The sequence below is a fragment of the Mustela putorius genome, unplaced genomic scaffold (assembly GCF_011764305.1).
Source record: "Mustela putorius furo isolate JIRA1106 unplaced genomic scaffold, ASM1176430v1.1 tig00003909_pilon_pilon_pilon, whole genome shotgun sequence".
Lineage (NCBI taxonomy): Eukaryota > Metazoa > Chordata > Mammalia > Carnivora > Mustelidae > Mustela > Mustela putorius.
Window position 1 is genome coordinate 6,932,548 of NW_025422057.1, and position 19,505 is coordinate 6,952,052.

At 55.4% G+C, this 19,505-nt stretch overlaps 2 protein-coding genes across 10 annotated transcripts in view; one reads left to right on the top strand and one right to left on the bottom strand.

Moving 5' to 3' along the window:
• The window catches only part of CTBP2 (C-terminal binding protein 2), a 154,217-nt gene extending 139,387 nt beyond the window's left edge, over nucleotides 1–14,830 (top strand). For all 6 annotated transcript variants that reach the window (XM_045069021.1, XM_045069023.1, XM_045069020.1 and 3 more), the window contains 8 exons: nucleotides 2,424–2,578; nucleotides 2,781–2,925; nucleotides 6,795–7,001; nucleotides 9,539–9,753; nucleotides 10,200–10,330; nucleotides 11,031–11,158; nucleotides 11,635–11,752; nucleotides 13,435–14,830. In XM_045069021.1, coding sequence (XP_044924956.1) covers nucleotides 2,424–2,578; nucleotides 2,781–2,925; nucleotides 6,795–7,001; nucleotides 9,539–9,753; nucleotides 10,200–10,330; nucleotides 11,031–11,158; nucleotides 11,635–11,752; nucleotides 13,435–13,615 — 1,280 coding nt within the window. In that variant the 3' untranslated portion in view covers nucleotides 13,616–14,830. The remainder of the gene's footprint in view (nucleotides 1–2,423; nucleotides 2,579–2,780; nucleotides 2,926–6,794; nucleotides 7,002–9,538; nucleotides 9,754–10,199; nucleotides 10,331–11,030; nucleotides 11,159–11,634; nucleotides 11,753–13,434) is intronic.
• Nucleotides 14,831–15,107: 277 nt separating this feature from the next.
• ZRANB1 (zinc finger RANBP2-type containing 1) overlaps nucleotides 15,108–19,505 on the bottom strand; it is a 58,046-nt gene continuing 53,648 nt past the window's right edge. For 3 of the 4 annotated variants that reach the window (XM_045069018.1, XM_004751744.3, XM_045069019.1), the window contains one exon: nucleotides 15,108–18,356. In XM_045069018.1, the coding sequence (XP_044924953.1) occupies nucleotides 18,138–18,356 (219 nt within the window). In that variant the 3' untranslated portion in view covers nucleotides 15,108–18,137. The remainder of the gene's footprint in view (nucleotides 18,357–19,505) is intronic. The other variant, XM_013055714.2, reaches the window with a different exon arrangement.

The window sequence follows — 19,505 nt, forward strand, 5'->3', positions numbered from 1 at the left end:
CGGGCTCTGTTGGGTCCCTGGGACTGTGTGAGGTGGCTGGTGGTTTTCCTCGGTGTGGCCCATGGTTATGCTTGGCTCTGTCTCCCTGGCCATAAAATGGGAAGAAGAGTAACACAGTGGGCTTCTGAATGTCAGTCTTGGGGTTTGAGCCATGTCTGGTGATTGCTACTCTAGCTTTTGGGCACAGCCCTCCATTTTTAGTTCATTCTCATTAAAGATTCATCATGCCCTGGCTTTCCTCCCCAAGTTTCTCTAGATTCCCCTGGCTGCAGAGGAGATGGGGCACTCCCCCCAGGCCCCCCATTTCCCATAGTCCCTTGAAAGGTTATCTTCAGTAACACATCAGTTGCATCCTAGTAGACAAAAAATGACTCCAGTTGTTAGAAGCACTGAGAGATGCGTCGGTTAACGTGAGGCAAGATGGAAAATCTGCTGACAGCTTCACCTGGCTGGCATTTCCAAGGCTCTTGTGGGAACCTCTGCCCCAACTTCTGTGAGGCTGTAGCGACAACAGGTGCTGTGTGGGGTGTGGCTTGAATTTCGCTGGGTTCTCCGGTGTGCAGGTAGATGGGAGCTTCGCGCTAGCATGGCACGGTCCTTTTGTCCATAGAATGAACTTCAGCAATGCCTTGGCTAAGCTTTCTCTCATCCTCTGTACTGGGGTTTCGTGCAGCCCCTATACCTCGTGCCGACACACGGGAGTCTTGCCCGTTCCCACCACGCATGCAGCCACCCCCCGCTCAGCATCCATCCCCAGCACAACCCCGTGGGCCTCTCCCTTGCCATCTTTCCCATACAGGGCTTACAGCCCATACCTGAGCCCGGGGCCTCATCTGGGAGCCCCTGGCTCTTGGACAAGCCTCAGCTGCATTCTGCCTGCCCAGCCTGAATGAGGGCAAAGGGTGCATCTCGCCCAAGAGGAGGCGACCCAAGCCAGGGAGGGGGGGCGATCGCTAGGCAACCTGGAGCTTGTTGCCCAGGTAACGGGATCCATGCACTGATGCTGTGGACGGACATTTCTGTGATGAGGCCCCTCAGCCTCTCCAGATGTCTTGGATGGCTCTAGAAGCCTGCCTTGTGCCTGCCCGTCAATTTCCTCTGTGGCTGCTTTTTAATTAACAACTTGGATTTCTTACCATGATCACGAACTCCGTGAACGCGGTCTGATGAACACCCTTGCCGGCACCTCTGGAGTCCGGTCAGGGTGTTCTGCACCCTGTGGGAGGAGTAGCCTGGGACAGGCCGGTGAATCTGGCCCATAGTCCAAGACCATCAGTCCCGTGGGAGTCCGACCTGGGCTTGGCAGCAGCTGTGGGAAGTGAAAGAACCTGATGGAAGAATCCTTTCAGGATTTGGTCAAAATCTCACCCTTTTCTTGGCCAAAAGGAAGGGCAGAGGTAGGACCTTTAAATGTGTGCACATCAAGTTCACACGAGCTGCGCCCCCCACTTCAGCTGCTTATTCCAGGGGCCACTTCCCGTGCTGTGCCCCGGGGTCCTCCTTCTACTAAAGGGGCTAGGGATGAGACGAGAGGCTGTAGGCCACCATGCGAATTACTGCCCCTCACTGCCCTCTGCAGAGTTGGGGGTAAAAGCTGGTCTCCAGGGGTCCTGATTCACAATGGCACCCTTGGTCTTTGGGGAAACCTCCATTCGTACACACCCACCTTGACCTCTTGTGGAGCCCGCCTGCCAGTTAGGCCAAGAAGAACACTAGCCAAGGGCTTATCAGTCCCCCAGCAAACAGCTTTGGTGCCCCAACCCCCACCTGCCGTGGGGGACAGAGGCTGGTGAGGATATGGGGGAGGGGAGCCCCCGTTTTCCCACCAGTACAGAGGACGTGGGGGCTCAGCTTCACGTGGATGTCCTGCTTCGGGGCCCCAGGCTCTGGGTTAGGCGGTAGTTTGGTTACCACTCAGGCTCGGAGGGACTGATCCCTCGCGAGTCCCAGCTTGGGACTAGAGGAAGACACTCCCATGGGGTGCGGGAGCCACGACCTGTCCATCTGGTTTCATTTTGTACCCCCTCATGTTTGTTTGGAAGGTGTTGGAGTGGTAAGGGTTTGGGGGGAGCCCCTGCGGGTCCGGCTGGTGCTGGGAGCAGGTGTGTTGGAAACAGATGTCCTTGGCCCGAGTTCCACGGGCTGCACGGTGGTTCCTGTTCGCTGTACTTGACATTGCTCACGAAGACCCAGGTCTCCCTCAGACATCCACCCAGGCAGACCCAGCAGACAGATGTTCCCCCGCCGTGGTCTATGAGCCAGGGGAGCCCAGGTGGCTTTGTGGGTTTGTGGTCCACCCAGGGAGTCGGGAGGAAGCCCTGGGGTCCAGCAGACCTGATGGATGTGGGTACAGGGGTGCCCTGTCCCCCAGTGTGGGACAGGCCACTGTGCCCGCCTACCCCGTCACCCTCCCGTCCTCACAGGTATCCGCCCCCAGATCATGAACGGCCCCCTGCACCCCCGCCCCCTGGTGGCGCTGCTCGATGGCAGAGACTGCACCGTGGAGATGCCCATTCTGAAGGACCTGGCCACCGTGGCCTTCTGTGACGCACAGTCCACTCAGGAGATCCACGAGAAGGTGGGCCCCACCCCCACCCCAAACGCCACCTCCCTGTCCGCCCTCCCCCTCCGCTGTCACCCACGGTCCCCGGCAGCCAAAGCACAGCCCCAGGCCACTCAACCTGGGGAGCGATCACACCCGCGCTGCCCCCTCTGCGGGGGGTGCCAAGTCGGGGTGGGGGGGGTGGGGCTCCAGCCTTGCTCTGCTCGCCCCGCCTCAGGTTCTCAATGAAGCTGTCGGCGCCATGATGTACCACACCATCACCCTCACCAGGGAGGACCTGGAGAAGTTCAAGGCCCTGAGAGTAATCGTGCGGATAGGCAGCGGCTACGACAATGTTGACATCAAGGCCGCCGGCGAGCTCGGTGAGTGCGTGGGGCCGGGAGCAGCTGTTCAGAGGGAGCCTTGTTGGGCGCCCCCACCCCCCACCCTGAAAACACGGGCGGGAGCGCACCTGCCGGACCCCAGGACCCCACCCGGCGCCAGCACTGGCTGGGCCAGGCTGTCTCACGTGGGAAGGACAGAAGCCAGATGAGCCAGGGGCCTGTCCTTGCGGTGGGGACCCCGTGAGTGGCCACAGGCCAGCGCTGGCTGGTTGGGACCCATCACCCGGAAAGGCCAGAGCTGGGCGCACAGCGCGGGGCTCAGAAATGGGGTGTCGGGCGTTCCTGGTCTCGAGTCCTGGCAGAGAGCTGTCCACCCAGAAACCTGCTCGGGTCGGCGCCGATGCGGGTGAAGTGGAGCCCGGCACCTCCCGCTCAGCCCTTGTCAGACAGGGCAGGGTCTCCACAGAAAAGCAGGGGCAGCAGGTGGACCCCCACAGGCAGGTTCCCAGAGGTGGGGCCGCGGCCCTCTGCGTGGTCCCCGTCCTGTCCCAGCCGCTGCCGTGGGCTCTGCGTGTGAGGAGAGTTCACGGAGCGTGGACAGCAAGTGGCCCTCGGCTGGCCTGCTCGCCTTGCGAGGGTCCAGGGTCCTCCCATATCGGCTCCTCTGCTCATGTCCTTGTCACGTTTGCGATGTGCCGGATCCACGCCCGGGTGCTTGGGCCTGTGCTCCACCCACGTCCAGGGGCACCCGAAGTCCTGGGGCCACTGGCAGATGTCTAAGAACTCAGGCCTCTGCGGTCCGACAAGCTGTGGCCGTGCTGACACCCCGGCGGCCCTGTGGGTCTTGTCCGTCCCCACCCCTCTGAGGACGCAATGGATCCCAGCATCAAGCGCTTATGGCCTCCGCTTCTTCCTCCTTCGTCCTGGCCTGGGGTTTTGAGTGAAGTTGCCTGGTGTCCTCAAGTGGTTCGTTCCCCCACTTGAATTGGGGGTGGGAGCTGGGGAGAGGGAGCCTGGCCGGTGTCGAGTCTCGTGCTTCTTCATGGTGGCGCTCAGGGGCTCTGAGCCTGGAATATGGCAGTGGGGTCACCCCATAGGTGAACCCCAAAGGAAGAGGCAAGAGGTGGTCGTTCCCCAACAGATGCCTTTTTCCCCGCCCCCATCCTGGAAGTGGGGGCGCTGTGTGGCAAGGGGCTTGGAAGATCTTCCCTACACCAAAGCGAAAAGGGGTGGCATCAGAATCCAGACTCGTTATGGGGCCTGAGGGAAGCGACGGCTTCCTGTGTTGGCCCTGAGCGCTTGCTTCTGGCCTCGGGGTGCCCCTGAGCCCGCCTTGGTTGCAACAAAGAAACTTGGGTGATAGGAGTCCTCAGAAGCACTTCTAGCATTCCCTCAAATTTTCCATCTTTCCCGGGCGCCAACAAGAATGTTTTTGTTTGGAAACAAATGTTCTTTGTGCTCTTTGTAGAGCTGCCATCCCGAGTTCAGACAGCGACGGAGAATATCGTTGAACCCACAGAGCGGGGGCGGGGGGTCCTCAGACCTGCTTCCCTGCACCCGCCCCGCCGTCCGCGTGTCCGCCCCTCGCCGCCCAGGCTCGGGTGAGGTGGTGGCGTGGAGTTCCCTTGCTGGGAAGCAGCTGCTGCTTTCCAGGGCGACATGGCAGGTCTCCTGAGCGAAACGTGCAGTCCCTCCACGTGCACATGCTCCCCACGCAGCCGGCCTGGGCCAGGGGGGCACCTTGTTTTCCTACAACCAAAGGTGCCCCGCTCCCCCGGCCACACGGCTGCCCTCGACAAGGGGGCCCGGGTGGAGGAGACCGTGTTCCTGGGGCCCTGCAGTTCGGAGCAGCGGGCAAGGATGTTGGCTGTGGGGTTTCCATTGATCCTGGTGCGTGTGGAATTTGGAGAAGGGACATGGGCCTCTGTCCTGTCTCCAGATTGCACTGCACACAGCACTCTGTCCCCAGACTTGTGCAAATGAGGACAGTGGCTGTTACGTGCTGCTGGTGTCTGGGGCCTGCAGTGTGGCCTTCGAGGGAGGACGCTCCCTTCTCAGTGCTCGCGGGAGCCTTTGCAGGAAGACCGTGGGCCGGACTGGAGGCTCAGAGTGGAGAGCGGGGCGAGCTCAGGAAACAGCTGTGTCCCCTGCCCGGAGCAGTTAGAGGGATTCAGCCCATCTGCAGGGGATCCCCAAGAACCGGGAGCAGGGGGAGCTGGGAGGTTGCTGGAGGCCTCTGAGCTTGTGAGCCTCTCTCGGGCTCCTTTATCTGGCTTCCACTTCAGCAGCGGGGACAGCAAAGAGTGAAACTGTTGATGGAAAAAGCAGCTCAGCCACTGGGCTCGGGCCTTGGGGTGAGACGGCTGTGACTCTTGCCCTACAGATGGTAGAAGCTTCTCACCTTGGCCTTTGGAGGTGCCCTGACCTGAAGAATGGTTTAGAAATCATCAGGGCTTTGGGGGTGTCAGAGGAAGGTGCCCATTGCCCTTGGGGCAGGACGGTCCCTCCTGGTGCCCACAGCCTCTCCTCCAGTTTTTGGTCTCTGCAGCCAAGGAGCGACATGTCAGAGTTCAAGGGTGCAGGCTGAGCTGTTGCCTCCTGTGCCCTTCCAGGGAGTGGGCAGGTGCGGTGCTCTGTGTCACATGGACCCGCACGGGGACCCCCTCCTCCGGCACATCCCCTCCAGTCTCGGCTCCCGGGGCGTAGCTGGTCCCAGGCCCAGGTGGTTGCCTGGGCAGTGGCCAAGGGTCCACACTCTGCTCCTTCACTGTCGGGGCCCTCTTGCTGGGCTCCGGCCACACCACCTCAGGTTCCTCAGAGGGCTGGAAAACATCATGGCAAACGATTTCCATGAGCCCTGGCTTCTGGTGCAGTCCAAGTTCTAAGCTTGCCTGTTTCATATGGAGTGGCCTCCTTTGTGGCTGTTGGCAGAACAGACTTCTAGCTCGTGGAAATTTCGGCAGCCTAGATCTCAGTCACGTTGTCCCTCCAGCAGGTGGCTGGGGCCAGATGGGACCAGGTGGGACACTCATGCGGGTTTTCACTCTCCGAGCTGTCTGTCCCCCTCAGGGCATCACTGAGACCCTGGACCTCAGGGCCGCCCGCGTGGAGAGGTCACACAGATGCTAGAATGGGGTGCTCAGCACAGGGAGTCCTGTGGTCCTCTCTTCCCTCCCGTGGAGTCGCAGTGGCTCCGGTGCTCTTGTCCCCACTGGCGGGCTTGAGAAGGAAGAGGAAGGCAGGGCTGCCTTCTTGGGGACCCTGCCCCGTGTGCTCCTGGGGTCTCAAACCTGGGATTCACAGGCGGTTTTCTGAGCTGGTCTGACAGGCTGCCTGGATACCTGTGTCCCCCAGAAAGCTGCTTGTCTGGCAGACTTTGCATTCTTCCCCAAACACCCTTAACCGAGGAAGGTCAGTGCCTAGCTCTGCCGGCCTGAGCCGTGGCCTGGGGCTGAATTCAGGAATCGGCTCTGTCCTGGCCGGGCCTGGGGCCCACGTTGAGGGGGACGTGCTTTTTCAAAACAAGTATTAACATTTCATCCCACGGGAAGGAGTCAGGTCAGCTCTCACGAGGGGCTCTGCGGCTCGGCTCCTGCTGCTCCACGGCGGACACGGGCAGGTTTCCAGCCTCTGGGCTGCTCGCCCCTTCCAGCTGCCCACCGCTCGCTTCCCAGAAGCACCAGGTGTAGGAGCAGAGGGCAGGCGGGATATGGGCTGAGTGCGGGTCGGGGGCTGCGGCAGGGCTGGAACGGGTGTGGGGGCTGGAGGCCTCTGAGCATCGGAGCCTGACCTGCCGGCAGCTGAGGGGCCAGCTCCACCTCCCCGGCCCTCAGCTGGGCGCATGGTGTGCCCTGGAGCTCCCCCTTCGCCGAGGGTCCTCACGCGGGGCCTGGCCCTGTCGTCTCCAGGCATCGCCGTGTGCAACATCCCGTCGGCGGCCGTGGAGGAGACAGCGGACTCCACCATCTGCCACATTCTCAACCTGTACCGGCGGAACACGTGGCTGTACCAGGCGCTGCGGGAAGGCACACGGGTCCAGAGCGTCGAGCAGATCCGGGAAGTGGCCTCGGGAGCGGCGCGCATCCGCGGGGAGACGCTGGGCCTCATCGGCTTCGGTAGGTACCGCTGCCCAGCCCCCAGCCCTCTCCGGCCAGCCCCAGGAGCTGGGTCTTCAGGGCTGGGCAGGGAGCGGGCAGCGCGGGGGGTGGTCTCCGGCTGGGCGACGGGTAAGGCCGTGTGCCCGCAGATGGCCCTGGGCAGGGGCTGCTGGAGGTGCCCTGGAGAGAAACCAGCAGGCTTGGGGCTTGAAGGGGAGCTGGTGGCTGAGCCTAGACCTGGGCCATGAGCAAGGCCCAGCCCCTGGAGGCCCTCAGATGCCAGGCCAGGGTGGCAGCAGGGAGTCCCTGAATGATTCTGAGCCGGAAGGTGCCGCGGTCCGGCCGTCCGCTTAGAAAGCTCGGGATGGAGGCAGGGAAAGGTCTCCCAGGAGTCCGCTGGTGGCCCTGTGAGCATCTTGCACGGGTCCCCAAGGACAAGGTGAGCTGTGACAGGAAGCAGCCTGATGACCTGGTGCTGACAACACGGGGGCTCCAGTGGGCCACACTGCACGCAGGGGCCCTTGCTTTTCTGCAGAAGCTCAGCCCCGCTGCTCGGCCATTCTGTGACCTTGAGGAAACTCGCTGACCTTTCTGCCTCAGTGTCGCAGTCTGTACATCAGGAAGGGCTTGAGCCCGGGACTGCCCCTCAGGATTCAGAGGGGTCAGGAGAAGCACGTGGGGTGGGTCGCAGGTCCTTCGCAGGCTGTCACTCGACCCTGCGTTCAGCGCTCTGTTTCCCGAAAACCAAGGGTCAGGGCCCCTGGAGTGGGAGCTGGGTTTCTTCGGGGCGCGTGCACCTCACTCCCCAGGGTGAGTTAAAGACCCCAGGTGTCAGGGTGACCTCGCTCATGAAGGCGATCTTGCACAGGGTTTACGAAGGAGTCCTCACTTGAGGGGCCGCGCAGAGGAAAGGCGGAGGCGCCGTGGGAGGGCCGCAGCGCCCTCTGCTGGCCCCGCTGGGCCTCCCGTTGCTCTGCGCGGGGCTCCAGGGGACCGTTCTCAGGACGGCGCCGGCCTTCCGACACCCCGCGTGGCTGAGCCTTCGCCGGCTTTTGCCGGACTCCGATGGGAAGGGGCCTGGCCGGAGGCTGCCCGGTGCCTCCCCCGAGGACAGTCACTTGCTGGAGGCTTCGTCCGCTGAGAGGCCGCAGCGGCAGGATGCGGAGTGGGGGGCGGCCCGGCCCGAGCGTGGCCCCAGCGGGGGCTGGAGGGGGGATGGGGCTCGGGCACAGCCAGCCCGGCCACCGGGTACATGCAGACTTTTTTTTTTTTTTTTTTTTCAGGCCAAGCCAGTTGGCTTCTGCCAGGCTCAGTTTTTGCAAGTTAGTAGCAGAGTTAAGTCACTGGGTGTCGGAGAAACTTAGGAACGCCTCCTGGCTAACGGGACGCCCGCGAGATGAGGGCTGGGGACTAAGGAAGAGCAAAGGCTGGAAAAGCACGCGGGGCCCCCGCCGGAGAGCCCCGGCTCCAGGCCGAGTGGGGGGGGCGGGGTCGCATGCCCCGTACCTCGGGGACGTCGGGGGGCTGTGGAGGTCGCCCGCGCCGTTCCTCCCCTGCCGTGCCCGCCTCCGGGCTGGCGTGTGCGGCTGCGGGCCCTGGGGGTGAGCGGGCTCTGGTGCCCCCGCGGCGGGCCTCCCGCCCAGGCTGCCCTGCGCCGCCCGACGGGAGCCCAGCAGGAGCGGGAGACAGTCCGCCCCCATGTTGCCCTCACGTGGGCTTCCTGTTCGGGCAGCGACACCTGCCCTGCGTCGTCCTCCTTCCCCTGCGCCACTGCGCGGTGGCTTCATCCGAAGACGGATTGTGTGTGCTTCCCGGAGGAGGCCGCTGCGGCCGAAACAGCTCTGGGAGGCAGGAGGCGCTGGCTCTGGGGTTTCATGGGGTTCCGTGGGTTTGTGCAAAGGACGACCCCTGGGAGTCAGGGAGGCTGTTGGGTGGTGTGGGTTACTGACCCGCTGGAGGGGGCCTGGGGCTCCCCGCACAGGTCAGAACCAGCCGACACACCCGAGAAGTAGCTGCCCAGTGAGTCCGGTGCCTCTCTGCGCTCAGGACCCTCCGCAGGGGTCTGTTTTGACCACTCCCACCCCACCCCCGCCTTCATGAGCAGACCCAGTGCTAATGGGCAAGTGACTGTTCTCTGTCACTGCCCCCGCTGTCTGGGGAAAGGAAGCTTGGCTTAAGGCTGCTGTGGACCCAGGAACATCAGGGAGAGCGAAATCTGGGTGGGAGACTACAGGAATGGCTGGCGCTGGGGGAGGGACACATGGCATTCACCAGAACATTCTCTCTAGCTGTGCTGACGTTTGAAAATGTCCATCGTGGGCACCTGAACACACACGCCCCCCAGCGCAGACAGCGGGCCCCTGCACAGGTCACCCAGGAAGCCGAGGAGACATGCGGGCCGAGCGCGTCCCCAGGCTTCAGTTACGCCGCTCCCCCGGCTGGCGGTCGTGCTGCCGGCGGGGACAGCTCAAGCCCCCACGTGGCATCCGGAGCGCTGAGCAGTGGCCGGCGGGACAGTGGACTCGCTCACCTGGATGCTTGCTCTCTCCGCACAGGTCGCACGGGGCAGGCGGTTGCTGTTCGAGCCAAGGCCTTTGGATTCAGCGTCATCTTTTATGACCCCTACTTGCAGGATGGGGTCGAGCGGTCCCTGGGCGTGCAGAGGGTCTACACCCTGCAGGACTTACTGTATCAGAGTGACTGCGTCTCCTTGCACTGTAATCTCAACGAGCATAACCACCACCTCATCAATGACTTTACTATAAAGCAGGTAACGGACATAGATACCCTTAGCCCCTGGAGACTTCCATCAAAGCAGAAGGGGGTGGGGCGGGAAGTAGTCCATGGACACCTGCGTGAAAAGGAAAGACCATCCCCCAGGACGTCAGTGAGGGGCCAGATGAGGCCCCAGCACGGGATGGGCCACCTGGAGCTGGGCCAGACAGGGGCTGGCCCAGGACCCAGCAGGGACCTGTCTCAGTCGGGTTTGGCCTCCCAAGAAGCAATAGGCAGGTGACCGGTCCTTAGGGTGCGCTCTGAGGATACAGAGAAACTGATCCAGCTGTCCCCAACACCTCGCAGTCCCCTTCTGCCCAACCTGCTGCACACACACCCAACAGCCAAACCAGCCAGAGTCCTCCGGCCACGGCTTCTGTCAGCCTCGGGCAGGTGCCTTCCAGCGTGGTGGCGTCTGACGGCCTTCCTTTCGTCCCGCAGATGAGGCAAGGGGCGTTCCTCGTGAATGCGGCCCGCGGCGGGCTGGTGGATGAGAAGGCCTTAGCCCAAGCCCTCAAGGAAGGCAGGATACGAGGGGCAGCCCTCGACGTGCACGAATCGGAGCCTTTCAGGTGGGTGCGCCGGGCTTCCGGCCTCGCGCGGTGACCCCGGGGCCTGCTGCTGCCCTGAGCGCCCCCCACACTGGGACTGTGGGGCACGTCCCCAGAGCAAGGGCCCCCGGGGAGGAAGCTGGAGACCGTCTGACGGCCTCTCTTCTGAGGACGGTGCTGTACTTTGCGTGAGTGTAAAAGCTCCAGAGGGCCCCGTGGGGGGGGGGGGGGTCAGAAAGTGTCTCAAAGGAAGAACCGTGTGGAAGTCTGGAGCGACTGTGCACTCTGCTGACACGTGCGCCCTGCCGGTCCTCCGGGGAGCCTTTCTCCTGACACCTGCTTTAGCAGTTCCGATCAGTACGTTCTTTTTTTTTTTTAAGATTTTATTTATTTATTTGACAGACAGATCACAAGTAGGCGGAGAGGCAGGCAGAGAGAGAGGAGGCAGCAGGCTCCCCGCTGAGCAGAGAGCCCGATGCGGGACTCGATCCCAGGACCCTGGGATCATAACCCGAGCTGAAAGCAGAGGCTTTAACCCACTGAGCCACCCAGGCGCCCCGATCAGTACGTTCTTAAATTCTCAGCCTTTAGGAAACGTACTACCCCCCGTTCCTCCATGCAGGCAAACTGGCCAGTAGGCTGCTTGGCCCGAGCTCTTCTCTTGGTGAATGGGGTAGGGCGCGACAGTCTTCTCATTTGCTGTTTGTGTGCATTTACCTAGCTTTGCTCAGGGTCCTTTGAAAGACGCACCGAATCTCATCTGTACGCCCCACACAGCTTGGTACAGTGAGCAAGCCTCGCTGGAGATGCGGGAGGCGGCGGCCACCGAGATCCGCCGGGCAATCACAGGTGAGCCCCGGAGCCCTGCGGCTCAGCCACCCCAGGCCTGATAAGGCGGGCTGGGGGTTAGAGAGGCCTGCTGCTAAGGGCACAGGAGGTTTTAGGGATCAAGTCGATGACATGTGGAAGGAACTGGGCCCAGTTAATCCAGGCTTTGCACTCGATTTCAGAGGAAACGGGTTCCTTTTGCACCAGTCAGCATTAAACATGCAAACTGTGGAGGGAGTTGGGAATGGGGGGCAGGGGCTCCTTTCTGTTCCAGAAGGGTGGAGTGGGCGGGAGTGAAGAGCTCAGGACTCAGGCCCCACGACTTCACCTTTTCTGAAAATTAAAGGGCTGGCCCTCATTCTGGAGTGGAAGACTCTACACTCGGGTTTCCATAGTTCAAACATTATAGGGGGTTCCCCCAGCAGCAACTACTGTGGTCTCTAACTCCCTGTGACCTTAAAAAAATACATCTGGTAATTTTAATCATCATATTCCAGGTCGCATCCCAGAAAGCTTAAGAAACTGTGTGAACAAGGAATTCTTTGTCACAACAGCTCCCTGGTCAGTAATAGATCAGCAAGCAATCCATCCAGAGCTCAACGGCGCCACATACAGGTGAGGAGTGGAATGGCACTGACCTCGGCTGGAGCCCCCTTGCCCCCCTACTCTGGGGAGAGTGGGGCGGCGAGGCGGAAACCACCGCAGACAGCTCCCTGCATGGAGTCTGTGCAGTCCTCACATTTTTTCCGATGCCCAGTTTCTGTGGAGCAAACACCATTCTCCGGATACAACCTAGAATTGGGGTTCCTATTTATGAAAGGAGTGGGAACGGGCATGCATTCCCCCAAAGGCTCTGAACACTGGGGGGAATGACTGGTGCATTCCAAGCCACTTCAAAGGCAGAGGGCTTCTGGGTGAGAAGGTACCAGAAAGATTTTCGGGGGAAGGGCTTGTTGATGAATCTGTTTTCTAATTTGAATTCTTCTGGCCCAGAGCCCACATAGCCCCTGGAAGGGAGCAAGGTTTCACTGGTGATAGTTCCCCATGGTTCAGTCCCCCCACCATGGCTGGGCTCACAGGGAAATCAGTGTTCTGCTTTTATAAAAGAGCTGCAGCCTTGAATTCCAGAAGGAAACTTCTGTCTTGCTTACTGTAGCCCACGGTTGCCCGGTCCCTGGTGGTATTCACTTACCGGGCTGGAGCTTTCTCCCCTGGGGCCCAGCCTTGGCACTGTGCGGTGTGTCTCGGCTCTAGCTGTTGCCTCACATCGCCCGCTGTGAACCGCTGCTCTAACCATGGGGCCGGGGAGGTGTAACTAGCGTAGGGAGGACCCCTAGGTGAAGGCTCTCCTCCTGGGTCTCGTGTTTTTCTCTGCGTTTCAGTTTGCCGTGTTCTGTTAATGTCCCACCCCTATCATTGCTTGAACCTGCCTCTGCCCCAGGGTCATGTTCCTTATTGTTGGCAGCCTGTCCTTTAAAGGCCACATTTTACTTCTTCCCTTTGCCAGACCGAGACTCCCCGGCCCCATGAAATACAACATATGCTTAAGGCCTGTAGCTCCCCCAAGTCGCAGAGGGTCCCTGATTTCTGACCAGCCAGTGAGCGGCTGTGTCAGGCCGTAGGTTGGGAAGCCATGGGTCAAGGATTTGAGAATGTTGAGGATCCGTCTTTTAATTCTGAAGCACCTGCCTCCTAAGTCTGTTTTATCCTAGGAATGTTTCAGTACACTGACTCGAATTTGTGTTAAGAACCACATGTTCTGTGGGAGGCTTAATGCCTCGTGTCCTTGCACACACAGCAGCTTGTGTGCCCGCGATGGAAGAGGAGTGTGCGCTGGCTCCCCTCTGCCCCTGCTGCCGCGTCCCGTTTCCCACCTCTGGTCACGAGAGCATGCGGCAAGGTCGCCTAGGGAGCCCCATTTGGTATCAGAGTACTTCATCCTGTCTGTCGGGAAATCACTAGAAGTATTGACATAATTAATGAATGCTAAGGCACTCAGACAACTTGGGAAGTGTTTTTTTTTTTTGGTACCAGACATTTCTCAAATGCAATACAGGGTCTATGGACAGAATTAACACAGGCTATTCCCATTGTGTGAAGAGCAAAAGTCTTTGGCAGTGTTTTGATAGGACTATCGATTTTGTTGAATTAAGCATCATCGTTTTGTTTTTCATGTAGATTTCTCCTTACTTTGCCAGTAAAGTGACTAATCTATTTTTTAAAACAGTAGGCAGAGCCAAGAGCTCGGCTCCTCCCTGCTCCCGACCTAACTGGCCCTTTCTCTGTGTGCTCCTCAGATACCCGCCAGGCATCGTCGGGGTGGCCCCGGGCGGACTTCCTGCAGCCATGGAGGGCATCATCCCCGGCGGCATCCCGGTGACTCACAACCTCCCCACAGTGGCACACCCTTCCCAAGCTCCCTCTCCCAACCAGCCGACAAAACATGGGGACAATAGAGAGCATCCCAACGAGCAATAGCAGAGAATGACGAGCGGTCATCACAGAAAAACCTGGGACCAAGAGACAGTGAAAACTAGATGAACTAAGGAAAGGACTTGGACCGTCTTTTTAACGGATTCCGGACATACGCATCATGCACGCTGCAGTGTTCGAGCAAGAAGCCGAGGTGTGGGAAGGCTGGAGCCGCCGTCTGGTGACGCGAGCGCTGAGAGACTAGGACGTGATTTATTAACGACCAACTTCTGTTATTGTGTGTTACGTTCTTCATCTGTGCATCCAATCACAAAGAATAAATAGATCCTTTTCCTTTATCAGCCCCTTGGGCACAGCAGGTCCTGAACACCTTGCTCTAGAATGTTGCATCAGGAGTTCCAAACGTCAAAATAAAGAAATACTAAGAGGAAATCCCCCTCCTGTGACTCCAGTCCCTTCAGTCCATGGGCGCTGGTGACCTCTTTTGCAGAGAGGAAGATTAAATTACTACAGAGAATGGGGAGAAAACTGTGCCCGTTAGACCGCCGCGAGCGTACAAGCTCCTGTACAGAAGTCTCTCCCCCATCTGAACTGCATACTGAGCGGGCGAGTTGGTTGTGAATTCAGTAATACCCTCTTGATGATGCAAAAAAAAGGAAAAAAAAGAAAAAGTATGAAGTTTCACAAGCTGTTTGTACTCAAATATATTTTCTCAGTTTCAGATCCTCAGCTATTTTATTGAGTGGAAAGTCTTGAGCTGAAAGAGTTCAAGAAAAATAATGTTGCATTTCCTTATGTCTCAGGAAACACTTTTTATGGTAACTTGTCAGATTGTCTATGAACAAACCCACTTTTTTAGACATTGATAAATCTTCTTTTCTTCACGTGATATTTTATACAAGAACACTTCAGGTGTGTTACTAGATGTGACTGATTTTAACAAATCCTATTAGATTTGTATCAACTAGTTACATGTTATATTCATAGTCTTTTGTGAATCATCGCCTTTTTGTTTAAAAGATGGCCTATTTTGAGCCTTTGTATAGGTACATTCCTGTTTTTGTGACAAAAAAAAAAAAAAAAAAAAAAAAAAAAAAAATCCTTTAAAACTGTCCCAAACAGAAAAATAATGGCTATCGGAAGTGTTTTGTTTTAGTGTGAGTTACCGCTACTGTGTCTGTTTATTGTAAGGTGGACATTTAGCGTTCAGTGCAGTTTTCAATAAAAAGTAATAAAAATTTGTAAAGTTCTGAAATTCAAGTACATCTCACCCAGGTAAAAATTCTCTACAGGAGATGTTTTAAAGGCAACTGTATCCTCTATTAGCCAGTTTTCAACTCGTGTTCCTTCTGGGTTCAAAGACGAACACTTTCCCATCTGCCCCTTCTATAACCAGATTCGGGAGCGCTGGTGATTACCTGTGATAGCTAAAAGGAGAAATAAGAAAACCGCCCACTGTGGCCATCATTATCAAATTGGGACATCCTCAAGATGAAATAGTGGGTTGGAACTATGTCGATCCAAGAAACAAAATTGGTCAAGTTAGAGAGTTTTGATTTTAATTTACCCAAAAGCAAAATTACCTGGCTCAAGCATTAATGCAGGAAGGGAAGTGAATCTCAAAATTCTTTTAAATGATATTTACAAAGAAATGTTGCAAAATAATTAACATCATCCATTTCCATGTTAAGAACTTTTAAGTTGATGTAAAGGATTTTCCTTCATGAATAGCATTAAACTCCTTCACACTAGTGGTATCCACACGTATCAAGCCATCCATCAGGTCCAATGCCAGGTACCCAACTCCCTATCACTTTCTCCCTCCCCCTTCCCATGAAGAAAGGAGAGGGGAGGGCTGTGATGGGGTCGGTCCTCAAACATCGACCTCCTCACTCATTTGAAGGTGGTGGTCCTATCCCAACCCTCCCAGAAAAATTACAGTAAAACAACCTCCTGTGGATAGAGACAGAGCACATGGTTACTGATTGACCCATCACTCCAGTTAACGGAACAGGAGCTGAACATCCTTGTCACTTGTAACCAGGATGTTCTCAATGAGGGCATGACAGCAAATGCACAAAAAGGAGATTCCCCAACTGCCTAAAGAAAGCAGTGTTCCCATAACACAGATGAAGTCTGAAACACGGTGAGCCTAGAATCAAAAACAAAAAAGCCAGTTCAAATCCATGGTACACCTAGGTTTTGTTTAATTAGAACAGAAAACACCACACTGTATTCTCCCTAAAAAAGAACCATAAAGTTAAATCCATACAGGTAAGGTATTACTGTCCAGAGTCAACCAAGACCTCATCTTGGAGAAAAGGACTGTGTACTCTATCTCGGGACAACAAATATGGCTGTTTAATAGTTCAAGAGCTTAACATAGCATTGATTCACCAACATTTTGGCCATTAGCAGCCAATCTGCTATGAAAACCATTTAGAGCCCCATCCCTGTCTGGAGCCTAGGAAATGCAATGCTCTACCTTTCCCACAGGGAAGAATGCTGTACCCCTTAAACTAGGTGTGGTCAGGTTCACTGATCATAAATAAATAAATAAAGAGGCACCTGGGGGAAACCCCACTCGGCAGACCACCACACACAGGCTAACTACTGTGCTTTCTGGACAGCATTGACTGCGGTGTAGACCATAGTGACTAGATGCTTCTCTCAAACGTCTCTTTGGCTTCTTCAATTGGGAGGGTAGTTTTGCTTAACAGCAACTACAATAGGATCTGTGCCCACTAAAAAATTCTTCCAATGTATGGAGAAAAATTTATAGAGATGCTATGCTTAGTCAGAACGATAGCCTTCTAAAAACTTAATTACTGACCAAAACAAAAGCCAACCAGAGTCAATTTGTAGGGAAACCTAGCCACTTAGAACAGTAACATTTACCATTATTACACCAAAACTCATTTCTATGGAATCAAGAGAAGTTTCCTGCAAGTTTTAGCGCACAGCGCAAGTGATCCTTTCATCTTGGACTCCCTCTGCACTGCTCGGAGAGGGGAGCAGGAACTAAAGACAGGACATCTCATGGGTGCTTTTCTCTCTTTAGTTTTCCAGCATCGAGTCAGAGGTTGCGCACATTTAAAACACCACCTAAACAGAACTTAGAAGAAAACAAGAAGCAAATATTTAAAGGTTTTTCACAGCCTTTTCATCAAAGGGAAGAAACTGCATGCATGTGTGTGCGCACGGGGCTGCTTTCCAAACTCCTTGCCACATCAAGAATCTACAAAGTGCTTATCAGGACACTAAGTCTTTTGTGTGTTCCTGAGATAGGTCTGAAATTTTTACCCAGTACTGAACATATACCTGAAGTGGTCAAATAATACTTTTTATAAAAAGATTTCTATCTAAGATTATAGTTTAAACTTTTAAATAAGAATGGCCACAATTAACCAACATGCAAAAATTCTCAGACTACTCTGAGAAATTCATTTTACAATGCATTTCCACCTTACTGCATTTTTCAATCTTTATTCTATGCTTAACTGTTCCCACTTAGCCCGAGCAAAGGCATGCCTTTCTAACACGATTTGCTTAAAGCAGAGCTGATGATAAATAAAGCAAGAATCCAAAGAGCCTCTGCACGGCCATTTGGGAGAAGAACATTGTCAACCGAATCAAGTGCGCAAATCTCCCGCAGTTCATCTAGTGACAAGCGGGCCCATTCCCCCAGGCCCTTCCCTAACTTGGATCCAGGGAGTGACGACTCCCCGAGAGACTGCCACCCAGACTCTGGGAGAACTACCCTCATTTTGAGGGCACTCTTCCAAACAAATAAATACCTAAATACTGAAAAGGGGTGTACAGAAGCTTAAAAAAAAAGACGAAATGATAGAAACCAAAACCCTTTCTGAAACAAGGGAATGACGTGTGTGTGAAGTCCGCTCACACAATCCTACTCTCCTTGCAGTTTGTTCCTTGAAGATTTGACTTCGTTTTATTGGGCACAACAGGAACTAAATTAAAATAAAAGCTTATTTTTATTTTTATATTTGGCTGTGGATAATTTGTACAAAAAGTCTCCAAATCTTTAATGAGCTCTAATGAGACTCAACGTAAAGTGGATCTCTTAAGATGGAAGTAGAAAGCCAGGTTCTACTTCAAAAAGAGTATCTCAAAGGAACAAAGAGTCATCTGCCATGTGCTTTCGGAGGTGCCCGTGCAGGGAAAAAACTTCTCAGTAATACGAAGATGCTGGTACAACCTGTCCTATTACACAACTTCTTACACAACCACATGCGTTACATTTATAGACAGATTTACAATTTGAAAGGAAAAAAGTTCTGTCTTAATAAAATTAAGGGGGGGAGGGTTTCTTTTTCCTTTTTTTTTTTTTTTTTAAACAAACTGTAGTCCAAACAAAGTTCTGTCTCCTCACACAGCAGATGCGTCATCTCCATGGGTGTGGATTAGAAAAGCCCTTCTGGGCAGATCCTGCCAGATCTGGTTCCTTCCATGCCTTGCGCTCTGCTTGGAGCGTGCACCACACCAGCTTTGGGGTCACCACAGAGCTGATACCCTGGTCTTTTGCTCTTTGATTTTTTTTTTTTTTTCATTCATCTTCATCATCTTCATCTTCCTCTCCATCTGACAGGGACGTACAAGGCCGGATCTGTCGGTAGCGGTCAAGCCATTTCTCCACCATCTGCGTGACCAAGGGGTGGTTCCGCCGCCGAGAACTCTTCTGCATGGCTACCAGCACACCCCCTTCGGTCACACAGCAGTCCAGCCACTCCCGGAGCAGTTTCTCTTGCTGCTCCTCGTTACCTAGCTTTTAGAGGAATGCAAAGAAAAGGGGAAAGAATACCACAGATCAGAGACCTGCTGGGAGTTTGATGAGAACACAGCTGACAGGATTACTAATGAAAAGGTCCAAGCAACAAACTTTTCACATAGTTTCAGCCTCTCATCAATTTTATGATAAAACCCAGTCTCCTATGGTTAAATAGAAAAATGTCTATGGGAAAATTCAAAGGAAAATCTCATGGGGGGAGAAACCACCTACTAATGGGTTAATTTGTTTGAAAGAACAGGAAAAACCAAGTGTTACCTAATAAACTGATCTTGGCCACGAAAAGGCTAGAAAAAAGTCTCAGCTTCAAACACATGACAAGGTAAGTTTATTCAGTAAACTATTTACAGAATGAAGTTATAAAAATTATGTTCTACTAATTCATGTCTTGATGGTAGAAGTTTTATGATTTCTAGTATATTAAATAAAAGCCCAGTAATTTTTTAAGAATATGGGTTTTCGAAGAGTGTTCTTTCTCCACAGCCTCACTGCCCCCTGCCTGGTCTACACCTCCCTCGCCCCTGCCCCCACCACTGCTCCAGGCATCTTGTCTGGAGTCTCCACAACAAGCAGCCAGTGCTCCTCTACTGAACAAACTGGCCACAGGCTTCCCAGCTTGCCCAACGTCTAAAACAAGCTTTCAAAGGCTGCTGGCAAGCCCTCTGCCACCGCGGAGCCCCTCAGCCCCGTTTCCCCACAAACCACAGGGAGATCGTGCAGTACCCTCTCCCCCCAGCTCTCTTCCCCCACGGGCTGCTAGACTCTCTCCTCCCGCAGAGCTCATTTCAGGAGTCACTGCCTCAGACGCCTCCCATCACGGCCCGACAGCCATCACGAGTCCCCTGCCCCCCAAGCCCCATCTTTCCAGTCTTCTCCTCAGCACCCCTCCCTGCCTCGGGGCAGGGGCTGTCCTCTTACGGTCCCTGCGGCATGTGCACCCCACGACCTACACAGCAACTCGGGAAAAGGGACGTGCCACGGTCTGAAGGACCGTGTCCACAGGACAAGCCGAGTGCCGGCGCCAGACACAGCAGTGGGGCTGGCTGTGCGGAGAAGGCCACGGTGGCAGCAAGGACACGGCGGCGGCCAGGTCCAGGTCCAGGCAGCAGGACTATTTCAGGAGGTTCA